At 42.6% G+C, this 18,602-nt stretch overlaps 1 protein-coding gene across 1 annotated transcript in view; it reads left to right on the top strand.

Moving 5' to 3' along the window:
* dcaf5 (ddb1 and cul4 associated factor 5) overlaps nucleotides 1-18,602 on the top strand; it is an 86,684-nt gene that overhangs the window by 43,388 nt on the left and 24,694 nt on the right. Inside the window, exon 6 of the mRNA XM_080203081.1 lies at nucleotides 6,110-6,323. Coding sequence (XP_080059207.1) covers nucleotides 6,110-6,323 — 214 coding nt within the window. The remainder of the gene's footprint in view (nucleotides 1-6,109; nucleotides 6,324-18,602) is intronic.

Here is an 18,602-nt window from a genome sequence, read left to right as displayed (position 1 = left end):
AAACAGGAGATTCCTGAGTCAAATCTCATCAGTTTGGTCAGTTAATAGCTTTAAGCTGCTAGGCGATGAGCTCAGATGATTAGAACGTGGTACTAATAACGCCAAGCTCACAGGTTCGAACTCCATACAGGCCAACATCACTAGCCTGTCTTAAAACAAGCATGGTGCCTGTTACGTTCAGTTCCAGTCACTTTGCCATCATAGTGTAGGAAGCTTTCGAATAAGATGTCTCAATCCTGTAGCGTTGCAGACTCCATTTTATCAGCAGAACTGGCTCAGTTGGGAGAGTATTAGACTGAAGGAGCCTTGGCTGTGCTAAATTGCCTCCTGAGTGTCGGGGGATTAGCAGGGTAAATATGCAGGATTACAGGGATAGGGCCTGGGTGCAATTGTTGTCGGTGCAGGCTCAATGGACCAAATGGCCTCACTCTGCACAGTAGTGATTCTACGATTCCATGACCCCACACACCCCGGACATACTCTCTTTCACCTCTGTCGGGAAAAAGGTATAAAAATCTGAGATTGTGTATCAACCGATTCAAAAACAGCTTCTTCCCTGCTGCCATCAAACTTTTGAATGGATCTACCATATATTAAGTTGATGTTTCTCTACACCTCTAATTTTCTTTAATTTTCTTTGTTTTTTTGGTCCCCGGAAGGGTAAGGGGTTTTAGTTCAGGTGGGCAGCGTGGTCAGAGCAGGCATGGAGGGCCGAAGGGCCTGTTGCTGTGCTGTAATTTTCTTTGTTCTTTGTTCACCCTAGCTATGACTGTAAACACTGCATTATGCACCCTCTCTTTCCTATCTCTCCTCTGAACTCTATGAACAATATGCTTGTGTCTATGTAGCATGCAAGAAACAATACTTTTCACTGCATCCCAATACATGCAACAATAATAAATCAAATCATATAATGACGACGCAGGATAGCATTGGTAAGTTTGACCGATTGAACGTGTCGTTGAAAACAACAACAAAGTCTTTAAAGTGGACTGTTTTACTCTGTGACATGACCACCTGCAATCTTGGTCCTAAATTGGCATGGCGTGATTTTGTTGGTGAGCTGCAGAACCTGCAATTTTAAAACCTTGACCTCATTAATTTTCACCCCTAAATTCTAGATGTTTTAATGATCAGCTAAATTTTATAAGATGCAAACACTCAGTTTTGTAAGCTTTTGCTCTTGAGCTTCAGTGGAACCAAAATTGCAAATGCAGCCTTAGTTCAAAGCTGCTTAATTCACCTTGTCTGATAATTCAGCTTTCAGCATAAATTCCCACGTTGCAGCACTTAAATTCCGTAATTTCTTTGTGCAGTTGCCAAAAAGCAATTTTGAAGTATCAGGAATTGATTGTAAATGAATCTTGAAGCGGCCCCCTGAGAGACACCTAAATAATTCACAGACAGCAAAATTGTGAAACTGTCTTTGGTGTTGACTTGTTTTCTTATTTTAAAAGAAAAATTGTCATAATCGTTTGGATTGATGCTTTTTTGGGAGATAATTAAACCGCTGTGTACAATATAATAAAGTAGAAGGGAATATTTTTAATTGGTGAAACCATCATGTGAAAGGCACTATAGTAATTAAACCATTCAGTTATGAAATCTGTTATAGATTGTAATTGAATGGAATTTAGGAAACTGATATTTTAGTTTTTATTATTTAAATTGAATAGTATAAGTTTTATTTATTCATCACAAGTAGGCTTACATTGACACTGCAATGAAGTTACTGTGAAAATCCCCCAGTCGCCACACTCCGGCACCTGTTCGGGTACACTGAGGGAGAATTTAGCATGGCCAGTATACCTACCCAGCACATCTTTTGGACTGTGGGAGGAAACTGGAGCATCCAGAGGAAACCCACACAGACACGGGGAGAATGGGCAAACTCCACATGGACAGTGACCCAAGCCTGGAATTGGACCCGGGTCCCTGGTGCTGTGAGGCAGCAGTGCTAACCGCTGTGCCACCGTCCTGCCCCATGCTAATATAAGGTTTTTAACTAAGTTTATTGAACAGAAAATTACAAGCTTGTGATTGAAATTATAAAATTCTGCAATCTATGCACATCCACAGAATAGCTTAATTAACCTAGCAAAGCATACATAATTGTTACTGATTGCTGTACATTTTTAATTATTTCTAAAAAAAAAAGCAAACATAATTCTGTTTTTTCTACTGATTTGTTTTATACTTGCTACTCTATGATACCAGAGTGTGGCCAGGTGACAGTCTAACTCGCTAAGCCATGGGCACTTAAACCAACCAATCAGTATATTTGGGATAAAAACACAAGACTGTAGTGTAGGTACACCCTCAGTGCTGTTAGGGAGAAAATTTCAGGATTTTGAACCAGTGACAGTGAAGAAATGCCAATATAGTTTGAAGCCAGAGTGGTGAGTGGCTTAGAGGGGAACTTGCAGGTGATGGTGTTCCCATGTATCTGCTGCCCTTGCCCTTCTAGGTGTTGGCAGTAGTGGGTTTGATCAGCACTTGAGACTTGAAGGATTTCTGCAGCATATCTTGTTCACCAGTGATGGAGAGAGTGAATGTTTAAGATAACGGACGGGGTGCCACTCAAGTGGGTTGCTTTGTACTGATGTTGAGCTTCATGACTGTTGTTGGAGCTGCTAAGTGTTCAGTATTCCTTCACACTCCTGACTTGTGCCTTGTAGATGGTGGACAGGCTTTGGGGAGTCAGGAAATGCGTAGCTCTTCGCAGCATTCCCAGCCTCTGACCTGCACTTGTACAAAGAAAATTACAGCACAGGCCCTTCAGTCCTCAAAGCCTGCACTGACCATACGGCCTGTCTATTGTTTGAAAACTAAGGGCAAGACAATCAGTTTTAATCCTAGAGCAAAATTTAACAAACATACAGGTCAGGATTCTCCCCAGGAAGATCCTGCCCACAAGAAGAGCCAGGAAATTCAGCTCACAGGAAGGGCAGCACGGTAGCACAGTGGTTAGCACTGCTGCTTCACAGCTCCAGGGACCTGGGTTTGATTCCCAGCTCGGGTCACTGTCTGTGTGGAGTTTGCTCATTCTCCTTGTGTCTGCGTGGGTTTCCTCTGAGTGCTCCGGTTTCCACCCGCAGTCCAAAGATGTGCGGGTTAGGTTGATTTGCCATGCTAAAATTGCCCCTTAGTGTCCTGGAATGTGTAGGTTAGAGGATTAGCGGGTAAATGTGTAGGAATATGGGGATAGGGCCTGGATGGGATTGTGGCAGGTGCGGACTCGATGGGCCGAAGGACCTCTTTCTGCACTGTAGGGTTCTGTATTCTATATTCTCCTCTCATCACTTAAGTTAGCAACATTATTGTTGGCTAGAATGAATACGTGATGAATATTTTGCGAAAGGTTATCTTCTATGGATGTCTTTTTGTGAAGGTGGTAGAGACAGATTGCCTGGCATCCTTTTAAAAAGTATCTGGATGAGCACTTGGTGCATCATAACATTCAAGGTTATGGGCCAAGTGCTGGTTAATGGGATTAGGTAGGTCAGGTGTTTCTTACGTGTTGGTACAGCCTCGATGGGCCTCTACTGCACCGAGAGATTCTGTGATTCTATGGATTAGTGACTACAGGAATTTTAGTGAACATTTCAAGTTTTTATAGCAGCAGAATATAGGACCTGTGCTTGCTTTAAAAATAAAGTGTGTTTATTAGACACAAGTAAGGCTTACATTAACACTGCAATGAAGTTATTGTGAAATACCCTTAGTCGCCACGTTCTGACGCCTGTTTGGGCCAATGCGCCTAACCAGCACGTCTTTCGGACTGTGGGAGGAAAGTCACGCAGACACGAGAATGTGCAGACTCCACACAGACAGTGACCCAAGTTGGGAACTGAACCTGGGTCCCTGGCACTGTGAAGCAGCAGTGCTAACCACTCTGCCATTATGCTGCCATCGTTTTGCATCATTTATGACAAATATGCTTTTTCTGATAAATGAGTGGCCCAGACTGACTTTCGCCCGACTGTACAATCTTCCCCTGTGAGCCCCGTATATCAATTTCTGTAGAATCTGCCATCAACTTAGCGAAGTGGCTGCTTAAGGGAGTTCAGACAGATGTTCAGCTGCATTTACTCATGTAGATTTAACAAAACATTGCAGATCAGGTAAGGAACTGGGCATTCATTTTGTTGGTGTTGGATGGACAGCTAAGTAAGCTACAGGCCAACGAGACATTAATGTATTATTGCTACAAATAAAACTGAACTGGCAAAATTAAACTGGTGCAATTTTCTACTCCTGTTCTCTGTTCACAATCCTGTGTCACACACAGACTCAGTAACTAAGATTGCAAATTAATTGCGCCAGTTCTTGCGGGATTCTTAAGGCATATCATGTATACAAATTAGAGTATTATGTGACTTTCGATGTCTGTACTCATGCTGTGTGGGAAGATTTACAACTTCAAGTTTATTCACCAATTAAATAAACTAGTGAACATCCTATTGTAGATCAAGATTGTTTTCAGATATTAAGTTCCCCATAGGAAACAGCAGGTACATTTGTATTACATTCAGGCACCCATGGAGTTGACGTGTTACCTGTTGAGTTTTGTCCCTTAACAGATCTGAATTTGTGATTGCTATCCCTAATTTTGCATTGTATTGGGATTCTCATTTTTTCAAAATGGTTTTGATGATGCCAAAGCTAACATTTGGGAGCGTGGGGGGTGATTATGATTGGTGACTAGTGAAGATAGAGAAATTGAGAGAGATTTATGATTTTAACACATTGAGCAAAATAATGAAATTAAGCAGCAGGAGTCTCCAGAAATACATTACTGGACCCCTTTGATTTGTATGCTGAAAGGGTAAACTTAACAGGTATTTGAACTGCATTATCCCCACTTGTATTTTACCAGCTCTCAGCCAGTATACTATATTTTTCTGTATAAAGTGACTGCTGACCCTATCAGATGAACCTCGTACTTAATCTCCTGTACGAGTCTGCAATCGATTAGCTGTGGAATGAAAAAAACACTGCTGTCCAATAAACCTTGCGGGTTTTCACATGTCATAGTCGGGATTGATTTTTCTATATGGAGCTATTGATTGCTTGTCTGAAGCAGATAAGTTTATAGTGGAACCCTATGTAACATAAACTCTTGACGTGGAGGTGCTGCTATTGGGCTGGGGTGGGCAATGTAAGAGGTCTTATGACTACTCGACAATCACCAGGCAGGAGTGTTCTCTTCCTGTCAGGGAACACTTCAGCAATCACGGGCATTCAGCCACTGATCTTCGGGTAAGCCTTCTCCACGGCAGCCTTTGCAACACACGACAACGCAGAATCGCTTAGCAGAGACTGACAGCCAAGCCCCACACGTGGGGACGGCCTCAGCTGGGATCTTGGGTTCATGTCACATGATCTGTAACCCTCGCAACTTGTCTGGGCTTGCAAAATCTCACTAACTGTCCTGGCTGGAGACAATTCACATTCTTTAACCTGTGCTTGGCCCTCTCTCCGCTCACGTTGTCTGTACCTTTAAGACTTGATTACCTCGCATTCCAACCATTATCTTGTAAATAGAGTTTATGTCTGTATGTGCCCTGTTTGTGAACACAACTCCTCACTCACCTGAAGAAGGAGTGATACTCCGAAAGCTTGTGCTACCAAATAAACCTGTTGGACTTTAACTTGGTTTATGAGATCTCTTACAGATCTTATAACACCAGGTTAAAGCCCAGCAGGTTTATTTGGAATCAGGAGCTTTCGGAGCACTGTTCCTTCCTCGGGTGAGTCACCTAATAAACCTGTTTGACTTTAATCTGATGTTATGAAACTTGTTACTGTAGCGTAAACATATAGCTCATCACAAACTTTCAGAGCTCTGCTCCTTCGTCGGGTAGTGGTCTGCTCATCTGAGGAAGGAGCAGCACTCCTAAAGCTCGTGATTCCAAATAAACCTGTTGGACTTTAACCTGGTGTGGTGAGACTTCTTACTGTATCCACCCCAGTCCAACGCTGGCATCTCCGCATCAACGTAAGCTCATGGCAAAGTTAAGTTCTGGAATAATCAGAATTTTGGCAGGTGAGTACTTTTCTGGATTTTTTTTGTAACCTCCCTGATCCCCTTGTGTTTTTCTTGTAGCTCCTTGCTCCGCTATGGAGGGAAGCTCCCCATGCAGAGTGCCATGAGTGTCCGCTTCAACAGTAGCGGGACCCAGCTGCTGGCACTGCGACGTCGGTTGCCTCCTGTGTTATATGACATTCACTCGCCGCAGTCTGTGTTTGAGTTTGATAACCAGGGATACTTCAACTCCTGCACTATGAAGAGCTGTTGCTTTGCTGGAGACCGTGATCAAGTGAGTAAAAACCACTTAAAAGGATTGACATAAAGTAGCTTTTCGCTACTTGCATTTGCATCTGCTCGGGGTGTGAGGGACCTTAAGAGTAAGCTGATCACTCTCATTATGATGTGAAATTATTTGTAGAATTGCTCAATTAAGTCATGTGCCCACATTTAAAGGTAATATAGTGTCGCTGTATGGGTGACACAATGGTTAGCATCGCTATTTCACAATGCCAGGGAGCTAGTTCGATTCCCGGGCTGTCTGTGTGCAGTTTGCACATTCTCTCCATGTCTGTGTGGGTTTCCTCCAGGTGCTGTGGTTTCCTCCCACAGTCCAAAGATGTGCAGGTTAGATGGATTGACCATGCTAAGTTGATGGGGGGGCAGGGGGTGCTGTTTCGGAGAGTTAGTACAAACTCAATGGGCTCAATGGCCTCTTTCTGCACTTTAGGGATTCTGCAGATACATAAAGTTTAGAAGTTTATTTATAAGTCACAAGTAGGCTTACATTATTACTGCAATGAAGTTATTGTGAAAATCCCCAAGTTGCCACACTCCGACGCCTGGTCAGGTACACGGTGGGAGAATTTAGCATGGCCAATGCACCTAACCAGCACGCCTTTCAGACTGTGGGAGGAAACCCACGCAGACGTGGGAAAAATGTGCAAACTCCGCACAGACAGTGACCCAAGCTGGTATTCGAACCCGGCCTCCAGCACAGTGATGCAGCAGTGCTAACTACTGTGACACCGTGCCGTCCCATAAATGTATGCTGTTTTAGGGAATGTATCATATTGTTCACGAACCTGTTGAGCAATGTAAGCAGTGGCATGGAGAAATATTTTGGAAAAAAAATACACATTAATTCTCCAAATGGGGAAGAAAAGCAGTACCACACCAGCATTTAGAAATCTTTCAGGGAGATAAATGCCTGTTTGTCCATGTCAGACGTATTTCTCCTACATTTAAACTGTGAAGTATTCTGTTGCCATTATTCAGTGCAGCAGTATGTTTGGAATGTCTAGTAGGCTTGTTATATTTTTATCTTCCTATGTAACTAGAGTCTTGTCTTTATGGGTGAGCTCATCGACTAGAGATTTAATTAATTTCTGTAATAGACAAAACTTTTGAGTATTAATGTACTGTGTCTATATTTGAGTTGTCTTCCTTTGCGTATGTGGGAGTACAAAAAATGTGTTGATGCAATATTCTTTAACTTATGAGTGGTAAATTAGTTATAAATATAAAATGGTGGATATATGAGATTAGGACTATTGTTCAAGTTAAGGGTTGCTGACTTTGCATCACTTAGTATTTGGGCGAAGTAGATTACAATCCAAACTACAATGTACTCGTAAAGCTGAGTTCAGGGCAATCCATTCATAGTAGAATGGTGGAAATTCCCATTTGGGTAAATGTATACAATTCCCCATTTCAGGGTGGCACGGTGGTTAGCGCTGCTGCCTCACAGCGCCAGGGATCGGGGTTCAATTCCCAGCTTGGGTCACTGTCTGTGTGGCGTTTGTGCATTCTCCCCATGTCTGTGTGGGTTTCCTCCCACAGTCCAAAGATGTGCAGGTTAGGTTAGCTGGCCATGCGACATTTGAGCCTTGTGTCAGGGGATTAGCAGGGTAAATGTGTGGGAATGTGGGAGTAGGGTCTGGGTGGGATTGTGGTTGGTGCAACTTGATGGACCGAATAACCACCTTCTGCACAGCAGGGATTTTATGATTCTATGGGTTATTTGAATTGCCCTCTGGCTGGTGTCCTCCATTATGCTAGACTTGTGTGCATTGCCAAAAATATGAAACTTCCCTTGTAGAAAACATTGGTAAAACTTTATTGACAGTCCTGTTAGCACAGCATTATCTATCTTCTGAAATATTATTGTCCCACTGAATTACAGGCAATTCTAAAACCAGTGTTTGTCACGTGAATCATTTGACAATAGACCTTCGCTGTTTCTTAATAGGAGTGCTTTAACTATGACGAGTTTGCCTCATAATTGAGGCAGTGTTGATTTATGCTGCTGAAGCTGCTCATTTTTAACTTTGCTTTAATTTGAAGTGTGCCATGGTTTGTGTTTTTATTAGTTTTGATTGTTAATGTTTAAAAAAAAATGGCAAATGCTTTGGTATAATTCAAAGGCAGCCATGCCTCCTCAACCTCACCTCCAACAACAAGTGCGAGGAGTTCAGGAGCTTTCTTTTATGAAGATCAAGACCATCCTTCAACTGCCTCTGCAACTTCCTATCCCTTGACCAATTCTGTATCCATGGGTTTAATTTTGTTAACTAGTATCTTGTGTCATACTTTATCTAATGTTTTTGGAAATCCACTTTATAACATTAACTGTAGTGTCCTCTCTGTCACCTCAATAAAAAGGTCAATCATATTAGTGATCTCTTAAATTCTGAAGGTGCTTAATAGGGTAGATTCTGAGAGGGCATTTTTCTGGATGGGAGAATTTAGAACTGGGGACGCAGTTTAAATATAAGGGGCAAAAACAGAAAAATGCTGGAAAATGTCAGCAGGTTTGACAGCATCTGTGGAACAAGAATAGAGCCAACTTTTGAAGTCTAGGTGACCCTTCCACAGAATCCCACAGTACAGAAGGAGGCCATTCGGCCCATCAAGTCTGCACAGACCACAATCCCACCCAGGCCTTATCCCCATAACCCCATGCATTTAACCTAGCTAATCCCCCTCACACTAAGGGGCAATTTAGCGCGGCCAATCCACCTAACCTTCACATCTTTGGACTGTGGGAAGAAACTGGAGCACCCAGAGGAATTCTGCGCAAACACGGGGAGAACGTGTGGACTCTGCACAGACAGTAACCCAAGCCGGGAATCAAACCCGGGTCCCTGGCATTGTGAGGCAACAGTGCCACTGTGTCGCTCCAGCATTTTTCTGTTTTTGTTTCAGATTACAGCATTCGCGGTATTTTGCGTTTATCTTAAAAATAAGGGGTCTCCCATTTAAGACCGAGATGTGGAGGAATTCCTCTCATTGGGTTGTTAGCCTTTGGAATCCTCTTCCTCAGAGAGCAGTGGAGGCTGAGCCATTGAATATATTCAAGACCAATTTGGACAGAGTTTTGATCTGGAAGGGAGTCAGTGGTTATGGTGGCAGACAGGGAAGTGGAGTTAAGACCACAAACAGATCAGCCGTGATCTGTGCGGCATGGTGGCACAGTCATTAATACTGCTGCCTCACAGACCAGGGTCCCAGGTTCGATTCCTGGGTCGGATCACTGTCTGAATGGAATTTGCACTTTCTCCCCATGTCTGCATAGATTTCCTCTGGCTGCTGCAATTTCCTCCCACAGTCCAAAGATGTGCAAATTAGGTTGATTGACCATGTTAAATTGACCCTAGTGTCAGGGGGATTAGCAGGGTGGTATTACGGGAATAGGACCTGGGTGGGATTGTGGTTGGTACAGGCTTGATGGGCTGAATGACCTCCGTCTGTACTGTAGAGGTTCTATGATTCTAAAAGATCTACTTGAATGGCGGAGCAAACTTGAGGGGCTGAGCAACCTACTCCTGTTATGGTTTTGTGAACATTGATGGTAATTCCTCTTGTGCATTGTACTGTATTGTCAAAGCTAAGAGTTTTGCAAGTAATATTGTTTTACACCTACTGTGTCTGGTATGTTTGAACTAACCAACTTACCCTGGCAGACTGTGAGTTAGTCCAGTGTGCAGCTAAACCACATAGACGCAAAAGCCCCATGTTTAATCCCCAGTCTCTGCGCAATTAACAAGTGTTTAGAATATCCCATTTGACAGCAACCCTCGGAGCAATTTCTGACCCAACATTACATGTCTGGCTCTGGGTGCTGATCCATTCTGTGATAGCATGCCTGTCCAACAGTAGCCCCCTGTCTCTGTGTTCCTGGTCATGTTTCAGGTCATATCAATGGCAGAATGAATCGTTGTTTTTCACTGGTGGCTACAGAATTGATATTTGACTAAATTGAATCATTGTGTCGTGTCTGAGCTGATTAAAGGTCTCAGGGCTTGAAGATTCTGAATTAAAGGATTTTGCTGAGAGATACTGGTCTGTTTGAATGTTGGTAAGACAACTGTTCTGGGGCCAGAACAATTTGCATTTTTAATGTTGAAGAATGTTAAGAGAAAGAAAAGGGCACCTGGAGAAGTGACCAAAGGCCTGGGCATCGTTGCATGTCCAAAATGGATCAGAGGGGGATGGCTTCAGGGCCCAGTGCTGAAGACACGGTGTGGCAGCCAGCTACAGATAAGAAATAGGAGAGGCAGAGAAACAGAGAGCCTGTTGTGGGGGATAGGGGCTGTGCCACAGGGACATAACAATTAGGAGATTGCAGAGGCTGAGACCATGAGAGGAATTCAATATCTGGTTAGTGGGTTTAAAATGGAGGTGCAATGCTGGGGATCCAGGAGCCAATGCTATCAGAAAGGGATAAGGATCATAGGAAAGGGGAATATGGTGTGAGATGCAGGCAGCAGCAATAAGCATAAACTAAAGATTAGGACTGGGAATATTCCTATCTGGAAGTGAGAAGAACAGAGTTGAGTGTTTCAGAGCTTGAACTCCCACCTAATCCAAAGGTGTACGGGTTCAGTTGATTGGCTGTGGTAAATTGCCACTAAGTGTCAGGGGGACTAGCTAGGGTAAATATGTGGTGTCAAGGGCCTGCGTGGGATTGTGGTTGGTGCAGACTCAATGGGCCGAATGGCCTCCTTCGGCACTGTAGGGATTCTCTGATTCTCAGTTTACATCATCTGTGCGATTGCGTAGCATTTCTTTTCACTGTGACACTGCTTGTTTTAACTGCTACACAAGCAGAGCTGTAGCCAAATGTCCAATTTGCCAACTCTGAGGATTGAGCTTCAACAGTTAATGATTTGGCATTATTAATCAAAACTCCCATCTTTGAATCCTGTGATTGATCTCACAGCCTTGCCAGAATTAATCAACCCAATTTGTACATTGAATGGAAAGAATGAAGGATCCAGTGTCGCTCATAACCTGTTTTGGTATCTTTTTAAGAGGGATTAATTGGAGAATTTTCTAGCAAAGGGCAAACCTGTAAAAACAATCAAAACATTTTCATTAATCCTCAAATCCGTGCCGATTACAGTTCCAAGGTCAGGAATGCAGTGGAATTGCGATCTTCAATAATCCAGAAGCTGCGGGTAAATTCATATGAATTAGCTCATTTGAGAGTTAGTTTAGTCCTGTATGGGGAATTGACAGTACCTAACCAGGAATGTGGACAACAAACGTGCACTGTACTAACTTAATTTCTCTCACTCCAGGCACTTGGCAGTTTGATGATACTTGCACTGCAGGCAAGTGTATGGAATGCTGTAAAGTTGTTTTGTTTTGTCGTATATCTCCTGAACCAAAAATCCCCTGCTGTTGTAGCTGATTCTCTGTGGACTTCAGAAGGCTTTTGAGAAGGGCCTGCAGAAGAGATCATTAGTAAGAATAGCAGCAAGCTGAATTGGAGGCAACCTTGCAATTGTGTCATTAATGAGTTGGAAGGTAGGAAACTGAGTAGGGATGAAAGGAATATATTCCAATTGGCGAAATGTGACATGTTGTTCACGAGGAATCTGTACTGAGGTCTCAAGCTTTTCACCAGATTGATCAATCATAGACTCCCTACATTTGGCCCATTGAGTCTGTACCGACCACAATCCCATTCAGACCGTATTCCTGTAACCCCTCATATTTGCTAATCCTCCTGACACTAGGATTAATTTAGCATAGCTAATCAACCTAACCCACATATCTTTGGACTGTGAGAGGAAACCAGAGCACCCGGAGGAAACTCACGCAGACATAGGGAAATGTGCAAACTCCACGCAGACAGAAACCCAAGCTGGCAATCAAATCCAGGCCCCTGCCGCTGGGAGACAGCAGTGCTAACCATGATGCCACCATGCCGTCCAGTCAGATGAAACATCAGCAGTACTTTCAAGCTTGCAGATGACACTTATGTTAGGAGGCAAAGTAAGTTGTGTAGATGGGAGCGAGAAGTTACTAAGAGGCATGAACAAGATAAATGAGTGGTTAAAGCTAGGGCCAATTTGAGTTCAAAGAAGGGGAAGTGTGAAAGTCAAGCACCTTGGATCCAGGGATGAAACATCACAATATGTTCTTCATGGCAAGAGGGTAGGAGCTGTAGAGGAACAAAGAGTATGTGTGTCCAGGGAGATAACATTAGGTGCTGATGAGCAGGCATAAAAAGGAATCATAATGACTGGTGGACTTTTGGCCTTTATCTTAGATTTTAGTTTGATAAGCATATCCAAGGATATTAATCCTAAACAGCTCAATGGGTGTGTAAGTACAGATCAGTTGTGATCTAACCGAATGGCAGAAAAGGCTTCGTGAGCTGTGTAGCCTATTCCTACCCCAATGATATCAAAGTGTCCAGTCCCAATAGATTTGATGCAGCACCCAAGCCGGAAAACTTTTGGGAAAACTCTTCAGCTCGTTTCTGCAGCATTGCTTTCACCAATCGCGTTCTGCTGACTCCCTCCACAAACTTTGTTCCTCTACAGTTCCTACCCTCTTGCCATGAAGAACATATCGTGATGTTTCACCCCTGGATCCAAGATGCTTGACTTTCATACTTCCCCTTCTTTGAACTCAAATTGGCCCTAGCTTTGTCCACTCATTTATCTTATTTATGCCTCTTAGTAACTTCTCGCTCCCATCTACACAACTTTGCTTCCTAATGTAAGTGTCATCTGCAAGCTTGAAAGTACAGCTGATGTTTTATCTGACTGGACGGCACGGTGGCACCATGGATAGCACTGCTGTCTTCCACCGGTATTCTCTAATACCAGAAAGAAGAAACTAGGCTGCATTTATTTGTACGACAACACTAAGTCGAGTACTTCCTGAACACGTGCAGATGCAGTTGTGGCGATGCAGGAATTAGTGTTGCATCTAGCATATATTCCACCCTGAAAGTGTGCCTCAAAATTAAGACTATGTTTACAAAACCACACACACAGTAAGAGGGGGAAATAACCAGCAAGAAAGTGGCAGCAGTGCCAGCAACAATAACTGGTTCCCTCTGTGCTAAGTCCAAGTGCCTTCCAATGAATGTGTCAGAAACAATGTTTCGTAATGGAAAAAGCCATATCTGTCAAAGAACTGTGCCCAAACTACCTTGTCAAGACATTTCTTGCTTAGTTAATAGAGTACAATTTATTACCACCTTAATTTTTTTATTGAATATTTTAATTATTACCCAGTGTGGTGCTGGAGGCCATGAAGCTGGGATTAAGAGTCCCATTCACTACTAACTGAGCTAGGCAGGACATGCAACAACTTGCTCCACAAAGCCTTTGCAATTTGAGTGACAGTTCCAGACCTCAGTGCCTGAACCCTTCCAAAGTTTTTTCCCCCGCAAATCTGAACTAGAAACCTTTTGGACAGGGTAGTCTGGACACAGTTCTTTTTGCAGCTGTGGTGTGCTCCGTGACATGTTGTAGCTGACACACTCATTGCCGTGGCTGCCAGCACTGCCGTGACTTCCTCATTGGCATTTTGCCCTCTTACTCTGTCGTGGATTTGCTATGCTGCCCCTTGTCGTGAGACATGATGACACTGGCAAAACAGATTTTAAGTTTGCCTATTTCCTGCTGCCAACAAACGTGTCAAGAGCAGTTGCGCATGTGCTGGTGGCAGCAGTGAGTGCTGAGTGTGCATGTTCTCCCTTTCCTGATGCCTGTCCAGTTGGCGACAAGAGTTAGAGAAATAATTAACATATTAGGAAAATCCAGTAAACTCTATTAATTTGCTCAGCCAGTGTTACTTTTTGTTGAACCTGCAGTTTACAGCAAAACAAAGCGTTAACACCGGATCTTTGTGGGTAAACAAATGTAACAAATTTAGACATATGCCTGAAAGTTAATGGGCAGGATTTTCCAGTTGGTCGTGCCCAAATTCCCGCCCGAGGTCGGCAGATTTTTACACGGTCCGCTGAATTTTCTGTCCTGTTACGATTCCCATGGGAAGGTGAAACAGGAAATTTCCGGCCAATTCTCCTCAACCACTGGCAAGCTGAAGCCTCCTGAGTTCGTTCCCATTGCTTTTTTTTAAAAATGAAGAGTATTGATTTCAGTATCCTGTGTCCACTTTGAATCATATTAACACTCCTAAATTGGACTGGTTGTGCTGGCTGGTTTTTAATGTGATGTCTTTTCCCTCTTTGCCTTTTCTTCTAACCAAAATAATAAACATCATCTGAAAGCACCTTTTTAATCATTTCACCCATTCAAGGCAATTCTTTGTTTGTAACACAAAAGCAGAAAATGCTGGCAAATCTCAGCATCTGTGGCGAGAGAACAGAACTAACATTTCAAATCTGGATGACTGTCTGCCAGTGCTCTGACAAAGATTCAGAAAGACTTGAAACATTGGCCGTGTTCTCTCTACAGATGCTGAAATTTTTCAGCATTTTCTGTTTCAGACTCCAGCATCCTCAGTAATTTGCTTTTACCTTTGATTTTTAAATGATGTTGAAAGCATTGCACAATAGCATGTCACAGATTTGCTTGCCGTGAACTGACTTCTGAGATGCAGTGTGAACTTCACAGAGGGTTGTCTGGGCTGTTGAGCAGGGGAAACCAGCCAGCTCTACTTTTCCAACAATTAGAACACCTCCATGTACAAACTGTGAGTGCTTTGAACTTTGTACCCTCGGTAACCAAGCGATGGAGTGACATCCTGGTTGTTGTATTTGTAATCAGATTAACCTGCCATTCTCTATTATTAAACTGTCCTGGTTCCTGGGTAATTTCACAAACCGACAGGTGGAGGGAAATATCACGACTGTTTCTGATCAATCCCGCTTGTTGTAACCAACTTGCATCCTGAATAATAGTTTTACTTCCTCCTGCTCCTCCAAAACAAGGCAGCATAGTGGTTAGCACTGCTGTCTCACTGCACCAGGGACCCAGGGTTCGATTCTTGGCTTGGGTCATTGTCTGCTTGGAGTCTGCACATTCACCCCGTATCTGTGTGGGTTTCCTCTGGGTTTTCCAGTTCCCTCCCACAGTCCGAAAGGCATGCTGGTTTAGGTGCATTGGTCATGCTGATCTCTCCCTCAGTGTACCCGAACAGGCACTGGAGTGTGGCGGCTAGGGGATTTTCACAGCAACTTCATTGTAGTGTTAATGTAAGCCTTATTGTGACAATAAGGCATACATTAAAACTTTAAAACTTCTAACAAATTTCGGTTGTGTTCCAGTTCGCGACAAGTTATATTTATATAGTACAGTACACCTACTGAAAAGCTGCTTCACAGAAGCATTATAAAAAAAGGTATAGCACTGAGCCAGATATTAGAGCAGATGACCAAAAGCTTGGTCAAAGAGAGCGTTTTAAGGAGTGTCATAAAGGAGGTTAGAGAGGGAATGCCAGATGTTGGGACTGAGGCAACTGAAGGCATAGTCATCAGTGGAGGAGCAGTTATGATTAGGAGTGCACACAAGGGCAGAATTAAAACACACACATCTCTGGGGCGTTGTAGAGTTGGCAGTAGGGAGAGGGGAGGCATGGATGGATTTGAAAGTGAGGATGAGAATTTAATCAAGATGTTGCTTGACTGGCAGCATTGTAGACCAGCAAGCATAGAAAACAGGAATGGCTCTGAGTTCAGACATGCGCAGCAGAGTTTTGGATTTCTTTGATTTGTTTTTAATTGGGCCAGATTTCTGAAATGTTTGTGGGGTTATATTTAGGAACTTAACCTGGCATCGAAGCGCCAAGGTTTGTTGTGTAGGGTGGAAAAGATTTTTTTAAAAATTAAAACAAGCAAAACAATTTGATTTTCGACAGTCCATCAGCTCTCCAAGCTTTTATAAACTGGACATTTCCTGGAACATGTTGTTGTATACCATAGCTTTGGTTGCCAATGGCAAGTCGGAGAACTCTTGGGTTGCAGTGCGGTTTGTTTTGGTTTCCGGAAATAAATGCTGAATAAATTAGATTATTTGAATATCCTCTGTTTAATCTAAACATGCAGGAATTTTTCATGCCATTCTGTTCCTCCCTACCATTCCATGTTAGAGATTTGTACTGGGTGCAGTTCACCCAAGGACGTAATCTTGAATCGACAGATACTTGCTGAAATTTAGTGACGTTTTTGTTTTTAGGAGGATGAAAAAGTAGATCAAATGGCAAACTTTTAACAAGAAGAGGACATGCACAACTTAGTAATTCCAATCTTAAAAAGCGTGGGGGGGGGGGGTAAGAATGTGAGAGGGATAAAAAAGTTATCTTTTTTAAGGTGAGGGGGATTAAAAAAGTTATGTTTTAAAAAAAAATCCCAGGATTTTAGGTTTTGGAAGCGAGGGTGTGGAGTACAAAAACCAACAGGTGTTGTTAAACCTCTACAAGTCAATTAGTTACACCATGATTGCAATATTGTGATTTGATTTTTTTGATCTGATTTATATTGTTGCGGATATTGGTATACAGTGAAAAGTATTGTTTCTTGCACACTGTACTGACAAAACATACTGTTTGTAGAGTACGTAAGGAAAGGAGAGGGTGCAGTCGTAGCTAGGGTGTAAAGAAAAAGCAGCTTAATGTGAGGTAGGTCCATTCAGATGTCTGATGGTAGCAGGGAAGAAGCTGTTCTTGAGTCAGTTGGTATGCAATATCAGACTTTTGTAACTTTTTCCCAACGAGAGAAGGTAGAAGAGAGAATGTCTGGGATGTGTGCAGTCCTTGATAATGCTGTGTCTAGTTTACAAAGCCTCCAAGTGTCACCAAATTCTCTGTGCATATCTTATTAAATCCTTTCACAATCTTGAGGACACCTGATTACTTCTCATTCTTTCAATTTCTGGAGAATTGAATCCCAACCTGTTTGAACTTTCTTGATGGGTATAATCTTGTAGTTCTGGGTATCATTCAAGTAATTTTTTTTACATAACTTCCCTGCTTTTCAATTCTATCCCTTCTGAAATGAACTCCACTAATACCTTTTACTTTTATTCGAATGCCCTTTTAGCGTTGCTATTGTTAATAACGCTTGTATTTCTCTTTAGAAGCTTATTTTTCAAGACCCATGTGTTGTCCTTATTCGTCCCAACAAAATGGATTACCTTCCACTTAACTGTATTGAAGTTAATTTTCCAGTACTTGCCTATTCTGCAAGTTGATTAGTATCTTCCTGCATTGTGTCACACTCTTCCTCTGTTTAGCTGCACCCACCCACTTTTGTCATTCGCAAATTTTAAAATTTTACTTCCAGTTTCCAAGTCCAAATGATTTATGTACATGAATCACATCAGTGAAGAACAGTAGTCCTACTACTAATTGTTGCACATCAACACTTGTTAGTTTATTTATTAGTGTTACACATAGGCTTGCATTAACACTGCAATGAAGTTGCTGTAAAAATCCTCTAGTCGCCACACTCTTGTGCCTGTTCGGGTACACTGAGGCAGAATTTAGCATGACCGATACATCTAACCAGCATATCTTTCAGAGTTTGGGAGGAAACCAGAGGACCCAGAAGAAACCCATGCAGACCCTGGGTGAACCTGCAGACTCTGCACAGACAGTGACCCAAGCTGGGAATTGAACCTGGATCCCTGGCACTCTGAGGCATCAGTGCTAACCATTGGTGCTGCCCAATACCAATCTGAGTGACTGCATTTAACTCGTACTCTCTGTTTTCTGTTTCTTATCCAGCTTGTTATCCATTCCATACTTGTCCCCTGACTCCACGTGTTATGTAGCTTTTATAACAAGATTATAGTGCAGCATCTTATCAAAGGCCTTTTGGAAATCCAAATATACTGCTTCTATTACATTTACCCTTAACTATGCTCCCTATTCCTCCTCCAAAGGAATTGTTTGGAAGCGTTCAAAATTTGTAAGGGATGTACGGTGACTAAGAAAGAAACTATTTCTACTGGTTGATGAGCCAGTAAGGAGCAGAAATTTAATGTAATCGCCAAAAAAGTCAAATAAGTTAGAAGAGCGTTTTGGTGCAGAAGGTTGTTGAGATGAGGCTTACCAGAAAGAGTGCTTTTTCAAAAAGTGAATAAAACCAAATAACAAAAATGTGAAGGGACATGTTGAGAGCATTTTTTTTAACTAAGATGGGAAATGCCATACCAGAAGTAGCGGTAGGTACAGAACCCATAATGGTTTCTAAAAAGGAAATGGATGCCCAAGTTACAATGGCATGGGAAAGAGACAGGTGAATGGGACTAAGGGGCAGCTCTTTCAAAGTGCCAGTATACATATGATGGGCTGAATC

The sequence above is a fragment of the Carcharhinus amblyrhynchos genome, chromosome 14 (genome assembly GCF_965287045.1).
Source record: "Carcharhinus amblyrhynchos chromosome 14, sCarAmb.v2.hapA, whole genome shotgun sequence".
Lineage (NCBI taxonomy): Eukaryota > Metazoa > Chordata > Chondrichthyes > Carcharhiniformes > Carcharhinidae > Carcharhinus > Carcharhinus amblyrhynchos.
This window is presented reverse-complemented; position numbering and strand designations above follow the sequence as displayed.